Source organism: Oryctolagus cuniculus, chromosome 4 (genome assembly GCF_051225735.1).
Source record: "Oryctolagus cuniculus isolate XC-2025 breed Fujian yellow rabbit chromosome 4, ASM5122573v1, whole genome shotgun sequence".
Classification (NCBI taxonomy): Eukaryota; Metazoa; Chordata; class Mammalia; order Lagomorpha; family Leporidae; genus Oryctolagus; species Oryctolagus cuniculus.
The window spans coordinates 122,338,829-122,355,098 of NC_142870.1; the positions used below are offsets into that span (position 1 = coordinate 122,338,829).

Consider the following 16,270-nt stretch of genomic DNA (forward strand, 5'->3'; position numbering starts at 1 on the left):
TCCAGCTTTGAGTGATTCTACTTTAGGATGGTATTTTTATCCTGCTCTATTAACTAAGAAAACAGATTTCAAAAAAACATGGAAACAACAGAATCCTCTGCTATAGGACAGTCACTTATTGAACCTTATATAGAAGAAACTACTGTCCATCAGAAAGACTTATGTTTTATATGAAATATTAATCTCTCCTTTTATAAAAGGGGGTTAATATAGACTACCTTGAAGAATTGTGAAGAGTAAGTTAAATAACATATGCTGTGACATTTCATTGGGAATTATAAAAATACCACGCAAATAAAAGCAGCAGCTATTATTACCAATCTGGCATAAATGCCCCTCTTTCCATTATAGATTACAGCTCTGCAAGATCAAATTCTACAAGACTACATAGGGAACCTCTTGATTTTCCACATATGGAGTAGTGGTATTACACACCAAATACATATTGTAGTCTGTATTACTATAGCACTGAGTTCCAACAACTGAACTGCTTCTTATGACTGAACTGTAAATCTCTGAAAAAATATGCTGCTACCAATCTAAATATCCAATAATAGAGAAGTGTTTCAGTCATGGCATATTTATAAATATGAAATATTATGTAACCATTAAAATGTTTTCAAAGAGCTCTTAATGACATAAGAAAATTAATTAAGAACATTTAATGATCTCTAGAATTCATAAGTAATTCAAAGGAAATGATCTATAATCAGTTGAGAATTATTTATTGAGTTCATTATAGTATACCAATTTCAAGAATACTAGTTGCTTCTAATTTTGAACCGCTTAACTTCATATTATATTGCCACAATACATTCGTTATGATTAATCTTAACAACCTGTCTTAAGAAAATTCCAACACCATGTGAATTTACTATCTTTAGTTTAATCATAATTATAGGACAAAGCAGGGCATTTTCTTGGGCTTTTGTATTTCAAGTGTAAGAGTGATTTTTTAAAAGGGAGAAATGTAGGAGAAACCTACTCAGAGCTGTTTTTCAAACTAAGAATCATGACCCATTCATGGGTAATTTTTGTTTTGGTTAAAGATGCAACAGGATCCACCAAAAATAATACTGGAGTAGGTTTTAAGTTTTGTTTTGTAAGTTTTTTTTTTTCAGTTATATGTATTTACGCACATGTGGACTGGGTTGTAAAGTATATCACATCTTGTAAGTTGTCTGTAAGAACACAGATGTGGGCTGGTGCTTTGGCATAGTAGGCTAAGCCTCTGCCTGTGGTGTCGGCATCCCACATGGGTGCTGATTGGTGTCACAACTGCCCCTCTTCCGATCTAGCTCTCTGCTTATGGCCTGGGAAAGCAGTGAAAGATGGCTCAAATGCTTGGGACTCTGCACTCAAAAAGTGGGAGACCTAGAAGAAGCTCCTGGCTCCAGGAACTGGATTTGGTGAGTCAACCAGCAGATGGAAGACCTTTTCTCTGTCTCTCCCTCTCTCATAAATAAATAAAATCTTTGCCAAAAAACAAAACAAAACAAAACACAGACCAAAACAGATGATGCTTTCAATAGAAGTTGAAAGGATAGGAAAGGGAGGTTTTGTTTTGACTTTCCCAACAAGAGGTGGTTTCAAGTTATTTTACAGAAGAAAAATTTATTGTTTTCAACCCGCAAGATAGAAGCTGTTCTATGGCATTTCTGACTTGATAATTTTCCAAAATATAACTGAAAGAAAGCAGTCTTAGCCTGGAATTATAAAAAAATGCGGAATGAAAAAGGAACTTGATTTCAAAAAAATCACCTATGAATATGGCAGGTAGGAACGAAGTAAAAGTAAATACAAACAAAATGTCTAAGGATACCTAGAATGTTGCTGTCTCATAAAATTTTCTTAGTGAGCTATATTTTGGTTTCTTATTTATGTAGTCTCAATGAAAAAACCCTAATGTAGCATTTTTCTTTCTTAGTGTGTTTTGGCTGTGAAGTCCAATGAGCATATATATTATTAGTATGATGCTTAGTTTGCCTGGGTTAGTCGCATTACAGCACAGCCTTACCCAAATCACAACCAGTAATGGCTATCTCAGGTTGAACACAATTCAACACAATGGCTGCATTCTCTCCTTTTATTCCAAAATCGCTTTTTTCTTTTAAATATTCTTTTATTTATTTGAGAGAGAGAGACAGCCTGAGCGAATGCAAGTGCTCCTGTCAGCTGATCCACTCCCCCAATGCTCACAGCAAACCAGGGTGGGTGGTGGTGGCGATGGTGCAAAGGCAAGGAACCTAGTTCAAGACACCCATGTGGGTGGCAGGAATCCAACTGTCTGAGCCATCAAGTTCCTGCATTTGCAGAAAGCTGGAGTCTGTCGTCAGAGGTGGGCATCAAACCCAGGCAGGGGCCAGCGCTGTTGCTTAGTGGGTAAAGCCACTGCCTGCAGTGCCAGCATCACACATGGGTACCCATTTGAGTCCTGGCTGCTCCACTTCTGATCCAGTTCTCTGCTACGGCCTGGGAAAGCAGTAGAAGATGGCCCAAGTCCTTGGGTCCTTGCTCCCATGTGGGAGACCCAGAAGAAGCTGCTGGCTCCTGGTTTCAGATGGGCGCAGCTCCAGCCGTTGCAGCCAATTGGGGAGTGAACCAGCGGACGTTAGACCTCTCTCTCTCTCTCTCTCTCTCTCTCTCTCTCGGTGTAACTCAGACTTTCAAATAAATAAATAAATCTTTTTTTTTTTTCTTAAAAGAAAAACCCAGTCAGTCCATACTATTCTCAATTTCTTTGCAGCAGTCTTGGAGAGTATGAGTTATTCCAACTTCTAAATTCTTAGCAAATTCTGACAATCCAAATAAAGATATGGCAGGTATCAGAGTTGTGTGTTACTTAAACTTACAATGTTATTAGACCAATTAATGCTCTTTGTCAGAAGCAGAATTTTTTTTTCCCTGAAATCAATGTGAAACTGTTATCTTGAAGGAGCAGGAAACTGTCTGAATCCCATTGTTTTCTCCCCTGTATAGCCAGTGGTATATCATCATTGCTGGTTTTTTTTTTTTTTTTTTTTTTTTTTTTTGACAGGCAGAGTGGACAGTGAGAGAGAGAGACAGAGAGAAAGGTCTTCCTTTGCTGTTGGTTCACCCTCCAATGGCCGCCGCGGCCGGCGCACCGCGCTGATCCGATGGCAGGAGCCAGGAGCCAGGTGCTTTTCCTGGTCTCCCATGGGGTGCAGGGCCCAAGCACCTGGGCCATCCTCCACTGCACTCCCTGGCCACAGCAGAGAGCTGGCCTGGAAGAGGGGCAACCGGGACAGAATCTGGCGCCCTGACCAGGACTAGAACCCGGTGTGCCGGCGCCGCTAGGCGGAGGATTAGCCTAGTGAGCCGCGGCGGCGGCTTCATCATTGCTGTTTTTAAGGTGTTTGTTTATATATTTTTAAATTTACCTGAAAGAGAGAGGGAGAGGGAGAGGGAGGGGGAGGGGGAGGAGGAGGGGGAGGGGGAGGGGGAGGGGGGAGAGAGAGAGAGAGAGAGAGAGAGAGAGAGAGGGAGGATCTTTTATTTGCTGGTTCACTTCTAAATGTCCACAACAGCCAGGGCTGGGCCAGGCCAAAACCAGACCTGGAACTCCATCCAAATCTCCCATATGGGTTGCAGGGGCCCAACTACTTGAGCCATTATGTGCTGTCATCAAGGATACATTAGGAGGAAGCTGGATGAAAAGCAGAGTAGCCAGGACTTGAACTGGAACTCGAATATGGGATTTGGGCATCCCAAGCAGTGGGTTAACTTGCTGCACCACAATGCTCACCCTCATCATCACTATTGTTTTTGCTATAGCAACAACAGCTAATTTTTATTAAGTTGTCAATATATAGTGGGATCTGTGTTAAGGACCTTACATACATTACTTTAATGTTCATAGCTCTTGCACAAATAAGGAGAAAAAAAAAGATTTAGAAGTTGCGTGATTCACTCAAAGTCACAATGTTTAGTAATGTTGCTTATACCCAAATCACTGTTTCTGACTTCAAGGTATGCTCTTAACCACAAATTGTACTGCTAATTTGTCTTTATTGGCAATACCTTGGCACCAGTTTTGCCTTACAGAGAAAATACAGAAAGAGCCCTTGACTTGGAAGGTTAAAGATTCAGTTACACACTCACTCCTTGGGGCTAGGGCTAGTATCTCATGCATCTTTCTTGGAGGAATTATTTTGCTCCACAGTCTCAACCAACTTAAGCCTGGGTTCAAGTCTGACATTGCTCATCTGCTCTGCTTTAGCCTCTGTTTGGTTCTATCTGAATATGTTACAGCAGTGTATCTTATAACAAATGCCAGATTGAAAGGTCTGCTATAGGATATAAAAATTTAAACTCAAATTGAATTTTAGTTATATTTCTTTTAATAGAGCTGATATTTTGTTATAGTGTTCATATTCTGATACAATTAAAGTTATTAATAAAACTTGCATCTTTTAGTAATGTTAACAAAATGAATTTCAGAGATTATCTGAATTTTACCTGTTTTCCTTTAATAGGTAATTACCATTTCCAGATACTAATATGTAATTAAGACAGTGTTCTTACTAGGCTAAGTCATCATCATCTTATATAAAAAGAACCTGATTTATGCACTTGCTAACTTATGATCCTGATGTGAAGTGTTTGCTCTTTAGCAAATTGACATGAACAGTTCCTCATTTTTGCTAAAAATTGAGACAACCTGACATGTACATAGTGTTGCCATCTTAATTAACTCAACATCAATTTTCTTTTCAGTAAACAAGTATAGATTTTTTCAAGCACAGTGTAGGCAAGCTTTAGCTGTAAATATTCTATTGAACTTTGCTTATACTGTTCCATTTCACTGAGAGGATGGTGAAGTACATTACAGCCTTCTGCCCTTATTTCCACAGAGAGTAATCATTTTGCAGCATAGTTTCCTTGGAAAGTATTCTTGTACTTCTAAAATTAGATGTAGAAGTTGACTTTTGGATGACTGAATTAAAGGCAAATATTATAAGATTGAAAGTTTTGTTTTTTAAAAAACTAATAGCTTTAAAATATGCCCCAAATGGTGGAGTTAGAAATGTGCCAGGGAATTCCAATACAATCCCATCAAGGTGGCATGTACCAATGCCATCTCACTAGTCCAAGTGATCAATTTCAGTTCACAACTGATCACACTGATAGGTCTAAGAGTCAAAGGTATCACACAAACAAGACTGTGTCTGCTAATACTAATTGATAGAATCAAAAAGGGAGAGAACGATCCAACATGGGAAGTGGGATACACAGCAGACTCATAGAAGGGCAGATGTCCTAAATAGCACTTTGGCCTCAGAATCAGCCCTTAAGGCATTCGGATATGGCTGAAGAGCCCATGAGAGTATTTTAGGCATGGAGAGCCAAGACACTCTGGAAAAACAAACAAACAAAAAAACAAACCTAAATGAAAGATCTTTGCGAGTGAGATCCCAGTGGAAAGAATGGGGCCATCAAAGAAGGAGGTACCTTTCTCTGAGGGGAGGAGAGAACTTCCACTTTGACTATGACCCTGTCGGAATAAGATCGAAGTCGGCGAACTCAAAAGGCTTCCATAGCCTTGGCAACTCGTGACTAGAGCCTAGGGAGATTACTGACGCCATAAACAAGAGTGTCAAATTGTTAAGTCAACAACAGGAGTCACTGTGTACTTACTTCTCACGTAGGATCTCTGTCCTTAATGTGTTGTCCAATGTGAAGTAATGCTATAACTAGTACTGAAACAGTATTTTACACTTTGTGTTTCTGTGTGGGTGCAAACTGATGAAATCTTTCTTAATAGATACTAAATCGATCTTCTGTATATAAAGATAATTGAAAATGAATCTTGATGTGAATGGAATGGGAGAGGGTATGGGAGATGGGAGGGGTGCGAGTGGGAGGGAAATTATGGGGGGGGAAGCCATTGTAATCCATAAACTGTACTTTGGAAATTTATATTTACTAATTAAAAATATTACAAAAAAGATAAATACACAGTTTATTACTTTAGTTGGAAAAAATATGACATAGTTTTGGGGATCAACTGGATTCAGGACTTTCTGGATTAGCAAACAGACAAACAGCCTCCTTCATGTATGTGATATGTTACTATCATGATTGAGACCTGTTTTTAGCAAGAAGTTAGACCTTGCAGATAATACATATCAGAATAAACAGGTGAAAAAATCACTTTTTTTTGCATGTGATATTACTCTTTCATATAATGAAACTGATGCACAAAAAACAGATTCACAGAAACTTTTAAAATACTATACACATTTGGGTATGTGTCAAGAGAAAAGTTATCAAAATGAATTTTAGTGAAAATTTTAATCACTGTAGAGCCATGTGATTAAATTTTATTGTCAAGCCTTTTTTTCTTTTAAATTTGAAAGAGAGACAGAGAGTGAGACAGAGACAAACAAACAGAGATATTTCATCTTCTGGTTCACATCTCAAATGCCCGTAACAGTGGGAAATGGGCCAGGCTAAAGCCAGGAGCCATGAATTCATTATATTCTTAGAACTGTATTTACAAATCACATAGAATCTGTTAAAAAAAATTAAAATTAAGAAAAAAGAAAAGAATATAAGTAACATAAATTTTAACCTGATATTGGAGTTTCAACAATCAATATAATAAAAATGGGAAAATTGTATCTTGTTTTCTTATAAATTTGTATCTCATTTAGTAATCTCCAATTTAGCCTATAACTACTGATAATTATAACATTTTAGATTAATTAGTTATGCCTGTCTAAATTGAGAATAAGTTCCTTGTGAGCAAGATAACCATATCTTTCATTTCTGTATCCTTCAACTTGACAGGTATGCCAAGGTGACAGGTATGCCAAGGTGACAGGTATGATAAGTATGCAAAATTATGATAAAAATGAACAAAAAAAGAAAACAATCTATATATTTAATTCACCTGAGTAGCAGGGAGAAGGAAGAGAGAGAGAATGTTTCCATCCATTGGTTCATTCCTGAATTGCCTGCAATGGCAGGGACTAGAGCCAGGAGAGGAGAACACAATACAGGTCTCCCATGTAGGTGGCAGTAGCCCATTTACTTGAGCCATCCCCATTGACTCCCAGGGTCTGCATTAGGAAGAATTTGGAGTCAGAAGCCAGAGCTGCATATTAAGCCCAGGAACTCTGTAGACAGATATAGGCATTAACTGCTAGCTGTCTGTTCACACCAACAATCAATATTTTATAAAATCTATGAAACGATTTAAAAAAAGATTATTTTTTAAAGATTTATTTATTTGAAAGACAGAGTTACACAGAGAGGTAGAGACAGAGAAAGAGATCTTTCATCCGCTGGCTCACTCCCCAGATGGCTGCAACGGGTAGTGCTGTGCTGATCCGAAGCCAGGAGCCAGGAGCTTCCTCTGGGTCTCCCATGTGGGTGCAGGGGCCCAAGGACTCAGGCCATCTTCTACTCTTTCCCAGCCCATGGCAGAGAGCTGGATTGGAAGAGGAGTGGCTGGGACTAGAACCAGCACCCATATGGGATGCCAGGGCTTCAGGTCAGGGCTTTAACCCACTGCGCCACAGCGCCGGCCCAAAAGATTTAGTTTAATTATTTGATAGACATAATTAATGAGAGAGGAGGAGAAAGTGAAAGAGAAGGGAGATTTTCCATCTACTGGTTCACTTCCCAAATGGCCACAATGGCCAGGGCCGGGCCAGATGGAAGCCAGGAGCTAGGAGCTTCTTCTGGGTCTCCCACATGGGTGCAGGGGCCAGGAACTCCATTCTGGTCTCACACAGGGGTCAAAGTACTAGAGTCATCCTCTGCTGCCTTCCCAGGCACATTAGCAGGAGGCTAGATTGGAAATAGAGCAGCTGGGACTCAACCGGCACTCTAATATGTGATGCTTGTGTTGCAAGTGCTGTCACAAAACTAGTCCCCAGCAATCATGTTCTTACAGATAGGAAATTAAGAAGACTATAAGGGACAAATTCTTGCTGAGGTAAGTAAGACAGATGGCTAGGATAAAAGATGTAGTGTTCTTGAATGATTTTTTCACTAACTATGAATGCAAGGAAAAATCAAGCTAAGTAGATCAATTTTTCTTAAAGAAAATTGCACTCTAACATTATAGTTAACATATTAAAGGTTATATAAATGTTTTAAAATGTTACATTATGAAACATGTAGAGCTATTAAACCTGAAACAAAGGAAACACAAATTTTCTGAAGGGTTATTTTAAATCTTGTAATAGAACCACTCAATAAGTCAAAAGGGATTTTTAATGTGTAAATTTAAGTAGAAAATAATATTATGTATTAGCTTTGTAATATGAGTCCAGATCTAGTTGATTTAATAGTAAACAATTGGTTAGGAAAAAATTAATAAGAAAATTAAATCATGTTATTTTTGTACACTATTAAGGGTTATTGATGTACGATTAAGGATTGATATAGGCTGGTTTTTTCTTTCTTTAAATATTGATTGATTGATTTGAAAGTGCTAGGGAGAGAGAAAGGGAGAGGAAGCGAGATAGAGAGAGAGAGAGAGAGATATCTTCTATGTGCTGGTTCACTTCCCAAACAGCTACAAACCTGGACTGGGTCAGGCCAAAGCCAGGAGTCCAGAATCCACTCAGGTCTCCCACACAAGCAGCAGGAGCTCATGTACTTGAGGTGCCTTAGCAGGAAGCTGGATTGGAAGTGGAGCAGTTGGCATTCCAACCAGCATTCTGATATGGGATGCTTATGTTGCAAGTGGCCCCTTAGCTTACTGTGCGACAATGCTGGCTCTGATGCAGGTTGTTTAAAGAGGGGAAGTGTATATCTGACTTGAATTGCCTGGGATTGTATTCTGGCTTCCGACTTACTGGCTATGCCATTAAGCATTGTATCTTAGTTTCCTATCCTTCCTAAAGTAGAAAGATAACAAGAACACAAAACTCAGAGTTCATGAGGATGAAGAGTTAAAATGTATAAAATACTTATAACAATGTCTGGTACCCCAATTCTTCCCTTTTAGTTTCTAGAATTCTTTACCTTCACCAAAGGATTATATATAAAAAGATGAAACTAAGGCTAATCTATTTTGCTTCTTGTCAATCAGCCATGGCTAAAGATTTGATGATTTTCAACTTAAACAAATGAGACTTGAGGATTGCTCTAAGTATTCACTTAACCTGCCTCATATTGTGTTCAAAATCTCACTGTCCACCATTTTCATGAATAAATTAGAATGGGTTGCATAACAGTTTTGGAAAAAAATTATTTAAAAAAACCATCAGATGGTTAGAGATATTTTGAATAAATGCAAGAGGGAAAAATTCAAAAGCTACTATACTTATATCAAAAATAAGAAATTCATATTAGAGAAAAGTCAAATGGTAAAAAAAGACTTATTAAGGGATTTTAAACTTAATTGCCACCCTCAAATGAAAACTAAATTAAATAGAAAAAAATACACACAAAAAATAAGCAGTTATGACAAAGCATTCAATAAAAGGAAAGAAATCAAGGGAAGATTAGTTGCATATTTCAAAAGGTGCAATTTTTAAAGGACACTGTAAACTTAAACTTTCAATATTCACTTGATGTGTAATAAAAGATGTAACCTTTATGTAACTTAACTACAGTAAAAAGAAGTAGTAAATGGTCCAAGAAAGAGGACCCATCACCAATGCACTGATGACATTCAGTAAGTGAGAAATCAACTGAACTATATAATGACCATGAAAAGCATCACAAATGGGGTCCCACTGTTTAAAGAGTGGAAGGAAAGTAGTCACCTGGACAAGTTTTGGTGGGTCTCTGACTTTTATCTTCTATACACTACTTGGAAACATAATTATGATATGATATTGATTTAAGTACACTCAAAGAAAGGACTGCATAGTAGAACAAATTTGCATGGCAGATATTTTGTTATGCTAATGCAATGTCTTTTGTGAGATAATAGAGTAGATAAAGAGCAATGTACAGACAACATTTATCTGCATTTTAACAATGCTATCAGTCCTGTGCTGCATATCAGCATGCTGAGAAATTAAGAGATGAATGGTATAAATGATATGATAGAGTGAATTACCAGAGACTTATAGACTGGAAATAAAGGATTATTATTTTTTCTGAGACACAGGTACCTACACATACACATTTCGATGTATCTCAAGTTGCAATTTGTAGCTAGGCTAATTATTTGACATAAATAAATGTAGCTTACAAATTAATTATTTTCAAGAAAAAGCTAATTGGATAGCATTAAAGTATCTACACAACCCACAAGAAAAAATTTTGGAAGCAAACAACAAAGAATATAGGGAGCAATTCATGTCAGCCTATAAAAAGTAAACAAAAGAAAACTATTGAAGGAAAAAAAACATCTTTTATCTTTTGAAATTAGTCTTGTATAGATTATTTTCCCAACAGAATTTTTCTTCTGCATTTGTAGCAATAATTTTTTGATGCACAGAAAATTTTGCAAACTCAGGTGAAGATAAATCCATATTAGCAATTATCAATAGACTTTTGATATCCACTGATTTCATTTTACATGCTTGTAATGCATTAGAGCAATAGCTGGGTAAGATCCTATTTTAGAAAAATGACATAAAGACTTTGGGTTACATGTTCAATGAGATTATTTGCTTCCACTGCAAACTGAAGGTAAGCTACTTATGAATGGATTTAGAAGAATGACAGGAAATCTGTCATTCATTCATTCTTGCAATAAATTATGAAACTGAGTTTCTAGTTTCAAGGCATCAAAGATACCAGGACCTTTACATTCCTGCATTTTATAATCTAGTTAGGTAAAAATAATAAATAGATAACAGATAATGTAAAATAAACAATATAGATATGAATCAATAATAAATAGGATAATCGATAAAAATTCTAATTTAAAAAGCTATGATTGTATCCATAGGAATTGAAATGGAAAAGGTACTGTACATTACATACTAAGTACTATGTAAGTTTGATTCAATTAAACATATTTTTAAGGGATTACAATATAATGTTCAAGTATCTACAGTTACTAAAGAAACTGTTAACAGAGTATTATTTTCAAAATACTCAGAACTAATTTAATGAAAAGAGAGACTATTAGAAATATCAATTGTCAACATGTAAATGATGACTTCTGAAGGACTAAAAAAATTTTCTTACATGAGGGTAAGCTCCTATCATATTTTTTCCTAATCATAAATTACCTAGTAATTTCAAACTCTGTGGTTACTATCATTGCCATTTTATCAACCAATTATGGCTTTAATTAATGGGATTAGGCTAATAACTACTGCAACATATTTTTACTGCTGGTTGGTAATAAGTTCTATACTTCTGATTCACAGTTTCAAAAGGCTTTATAAGGGCCATTATATTATAGTTACATTGATCAGAATGCCACATAACATAGCAGTACTTAAATATTATAATTTGCTTAGACAGCTTTACTTCCATTATTATAACTATGCTGGCGAATATACCATAAACATAACTGAAGGTAGATACACTGCTTTCACTAATAAAGCCAAGACGTATAATTAAGAGTCAAAAGAAAAGAATTCTGCTCAGGATTCTTGATACTGGAATTCATTTGTTTTCTCAATATACCATAAAACTAGTTGATCTCAGACAAGATTATAAAGTCAGGGTTTCTGAGAGTCAAAATAGGCAAGAACATTATATATTTATATGTATAAATGCATTCCACATTTAATTTGAATCTACTTGTAGGCTTTTACCAACCTAAATTTGTAGAAGTTTTTTTTTTTTTTTTTTTTTTTTTTTTTTTTTTTGTGGTGGGGTGGGGATGGGATTGGCTTTGGGGACTAGGATCTGATGGGATGCTGCTTAAGACATGAATACCAAATACTATAAATTTTACCTTCCAGTTGGAGGAGGGAGTACAATTTTTTATCTGATTGTCATGGTAAAAGATATGGATGTATGAAGGAAAAAAGGCAAAATTTTCAGTTACAAAAATAATTTGTTAGGGAAGATAAAATGTGTTATATTCCTTTGTATATTTTCTGGAATGGCTTAAGAACTATTAAAAGAAGAAATATTTAATCCATAAAAAATAAGATGCAAATTTCTTCATTTAATTACCATTTCTAACATTTCAGATTTTATTGTTCCTCTTACCAGCTTTTAAAAAAAGCTTTGTTGGCAAGAGGAATTCCTTTACTGATGCTGACGTATTTTAAAGTGTATTGATAAGTTCAACCTCTTTTTAATTTTTTAAAAAGGATTTATTTATTTGAAGGGCAGAGTTACAGAGAGAGAGAAAGAGAGGGAGAAACCATCTTCCATCTGTGGGTTCACTCTACAATGACTGGGGCTGGGCCAGGCCAAAGCCAGGAGCCAGTAGCTTCATCCAGGTCTCCCATGGGAGTGCTGGGGCCCAAGCACTTGGGCTGTTTCTCTGCAGCTTTTCCAGGCAAAATGGAGCTGGATTGGAAGTGCAACAGCTGGCACTTAAACCAGTGCCCACATGGAATGTCAGCATTGTAGGTGATGGCTTTACCTGCTATGCCCTAATGCTGGCTCCAGTACAATCTCTTTCTGTGACTGATTTTAATAATTTATTAAAGTCAGAAGGACTTTAATCTCTATTATAAAATCTTATAGTCTCCTAACTGATATTATACTAGCAACCAAATACAATGAATATAGCATGACATTGCATCATAATTTAGGTCCATGAAGTTACAAGAGGTCTCCTCCAAGACATTTGGTTATTTTAAATTTTCTATCCAAGGAATCGAAAGAATAGTGACAAATAGCAGCTCCCCAGAAAAACAAATGAACTTATGCATTTACCTTCCTCCTTTCTTCTCTTTGCTTCTTCCTCATTTCTTTCTTTGGCTTTCAGTGCTTCATCAGCTTTTGCTGAAACAAAAACAATAAAATTTCTGCACTTATTTTATGCTCATAATATAAGTGAAAGTACAGGAGAGGGAGGATAATCGTTACTTATTCTCTCTGAAACTGAAGAAACAAACAAGGCAGTTGAAAATTTGAAATATGTATTTTACATTCTTTATTCAGAATAAATATCCTGAATATTTATTTAGAATCTTCCAAGCTTAGTTCAGGATAGTCTTTGTAGGAAAGAGAAAATGAATTTAGGCAGCATAAATGTCAATGACAGTATATGAATTGGGAAGAACTGTTGGTTAATAAAAACCATTGGATTTATCAGTATAACACATCTATTTTAAACTTTAGAGGAAAGTCTTTAAACCACAACTCACATTTTAAATGGAAGAAGCTTGCAATATCCATGGAACAGTATCAAATTAGGTAGCATTTTCTTTTTTCCCCCATTGCACATCATAGTACTGGTTCCTTATTCATGTTACGACAGCATTTGGTAAAAAGAATCTTTTTCCCTCTAGAAACCTCTTCCCTTATTACTTAATTATCTACTAGTTGCTCAACTGCAGGGGTTTTCAAACACTTTACTACAGATGTTAAAGAAGATTAAAAAATATACAGCACAGTAACAAGGGACTATCAATATACTCTGTAAATTAATTAAATTTCTGTTCTAGCACATCATTTATTCCAAAGCATTAATGTCTCAAAGGAGCGATTCTCCTTTATTGCCGTCTCACTGCCTGATGAGTGAACTAAGTGGAAATAAGTCTCTAATAGCATTATAGCTGATGAAATATTAAGTTAAAAAAGTATTGCCTCGTTAAAAGAAAAAGAATCAGACTGTGGCAGCATTAAACTTTGTGGAAGCCTTTATTATAATGATAACAGTAATGTAAACTGTGATTTAAAAAATAAACACACTTACTTTTCAACGTTTTGCTGCATATATTTTCCCTATGCAAAAATCAACACAGCCTTTAGAAGTATAAAGCCTGGCTTAAAAGGAGAATTTAAATAAAACACATGCCACATACAAAACTATTTTTCTTCTAAGTTTGATTTTTTTTCTCTCACCACCAATATTGACACGTTCTTAAGGTACAAAACTTATATAATGGTGTTATGAAGTGCTATATCCAATTACACAGACATGTGTTTCCATTTACAAGCTTTTATAAATACTTAGACTGCATTTAAAGTCATGAAATATTAAAACATTTATGCCACTCTGTATCACTGCAAGAATCTATTAAATTAGATAATAAAAACAAACCACCAGTAACTCTAAAGACTTTTACTTCATTTACACTTTATTCTCCCTGGTAGAAGGACAAGGATAATAGAAATTCCATTTAAATTCAATTTTGGTTATATGTGTAATTGTAGATATACCCCTTGAGTCATGTAAAATGCTCAGCTTATGTTTCTTTCAAATTATCCCGCTCAGATTCACATTTTACTCCTTACAACCATCTTCAATATGTATTAGGAGAGCTCATTAGACTGAAATTTAATAATGCAAACATCAGGTGGATTTCAAGAACTTCCATTAACAACGTAAGATGGATTACTTATATATAGCTCTTGGGCCAACTGGGCACAATTTAAATTCAATAAACTACCCTGCCTAAATCTGATTTATCTATTTCACTATGCTGGTTTGTCCTTTCTTACTGATTTGTTGCTATACATGGACAATTTATTGGAATATTGTTTTATATGTTTTTAAAAAACTGCAAATGGTTCTGATGCTGTGGTTAAATATTTTATCTAACTGAGCTTAATGCTGTCAATCAAGATTCCCAAGTAAATGTCTATATGAGTATATGCGCTCATGCACCTGTGTATAAAATAAAATATTTTGAATTATGTTGAAATGGCATATGGGGGGGACGCGCTGTGGCTCACTTGGTTAATCCTCCTCCTGCGGCACCAGCATCCCATATGGGCGCCGGGTTCTAATCCCGGTTGCTCCTCTTCCAGCCCAGCTCTCTGCTGTGGCCCGGGAAGGCAGTGGAGGATGGTCCAAGTGCTTGGGCCCCTGCACCCCCATGGGAGACCAGGAGGAAGCACCTGGCTCCTGGCTTTGGATCGGTGCAGCATGCCAGCCATAGCAGCCATTTGGGGGGTGAACCAATGGAAGGAAGACCTTTCTCCCTGTCTCACTCTCTCTCACTATCTAACTCTGCCTGTCAAAAAAAAAAAAAAAAAAAAAAAAAAAAAAAAAAAAAGGCATATGGGGCTGGTGCTGTGGCATAGCTGGTAAAGCCGCTGCCTGCAGTGCCAGTATCCCACATGGTCACCAGTTCGAGTCCTGGCTGCTTCACTTCCAATACAGCTCCCTGCTAAGGTGCCTGGGATAGCAGTGGAAGGTGGCCCAAGTACTTGGGCCCCTGCACCCACATGGAAGACTGGTAAGAAGCCCCAGGCTCCTGGCTTTGGATAGGCCCAGCTCCGGCCTTGCGGCCATTTGGGGAGTGGACCAGTGGACTGAAGACCTCTCTCTCTCTCTCTCTCTCTCTCTCTGCCTCTCTGTAACTCTGCCTTTCAAATAAAAAAATATATATCCAAAAAAAATGCACAGAAAATAATCTTAAAAGCACACATTAAAGCCTTTTAGTAAAGATTTAATTTAGTTAGTAGAAGGGCACAGTTACAGAAAGAGTATGTGTAAGAGATGAGAGTGAGAGTGAGAGAGAGAGAATCTTCCATTTGCTGATCTGCTGGTTCACTCCACAAATGGCTAGCTGGGCCAGGCTAAAGCAAGGAGCCAGAAGTTTCTTCTGGGTTTCCACATCAGGGCAGTCAGGGGGCACAATGTAGGATGCACTGTGGCCATCTTTTCTGCTGCTTTTCCAGGAACTGGATCAGAAGTGGAGCAGATGGGACATGAACCAGTGCCTGTATGGGAGCCAGTGTTGCAGGAGGCAGCTTAATCAACTGTGCCACAGCACTGGCTGCTAAAATTTTTATCAATAATCAATGTGTCTCCAAAAAGAATCTGAGTGAATCCAATTGAAAAGAAAATTTATTTGAATTCAAATGATAGGCAAGTAATTAATTTTATTTGAAAAGCAGAGAGACAGGGGCAGGGTGGGAGGAAACAAGACAAGGAGAGATCTCCCATCTATTCGATGACTTACCAAATGCCTGCAACAGCTAGGGGTTGGCCAAGCTGAAGCCAGGAGCAGAGACTCAATCCAGGTCTCCTTTGGGGGTGGCAGGGACTCAACTACTCCAGCCATCACCTGCTGTCTTTCTGTGTTTGCATTAGTAGAAAGCTGCAATTGGGAGTGGAGCAGGGACTCAAACTCCATAGTCTGCTACAGGATGTTAAACCACCCAAGTGGTAGCTCACAGCTGTGCCAAACTTCTGCTTTTCATTGATTATTAAGAGAATCTGGAAAAAGCATTCTTTTTT

At 37.1% G+C, this 16,270-nt stretch overlaps 1 protein-coding gene across 7 annotated transcripts in view; it reads right to left on the reverse strand.

Moving 5' to 3' along the window:
* RSRC1 (arginine and serine rich coiled-coil 1) overlaps positions 1-16,270 on the reverse strand; it is a 447,518-nt gene that overhangs the window by 68,236 nt on the left and 363,012 nt on the right. For all 7 annotated transcript variants that reach the window (XR_016233240.1, XR_016233241.1, XR_016233238.1 and 4 more), the window contains one exon: positions 12,790-12,858. Coding sequence is in view for 3 of the 7 variants with exons in the window: in XM_070072602.2 (XP_069928703.2) it covers positions 12,790-12,858 (69 nt within the window). In the remaining 4 variants the exon portion in view is untranslated. The remainder of the gene's footprint in view (positions 1-12,789; positions 12,859-16,270) is intronic.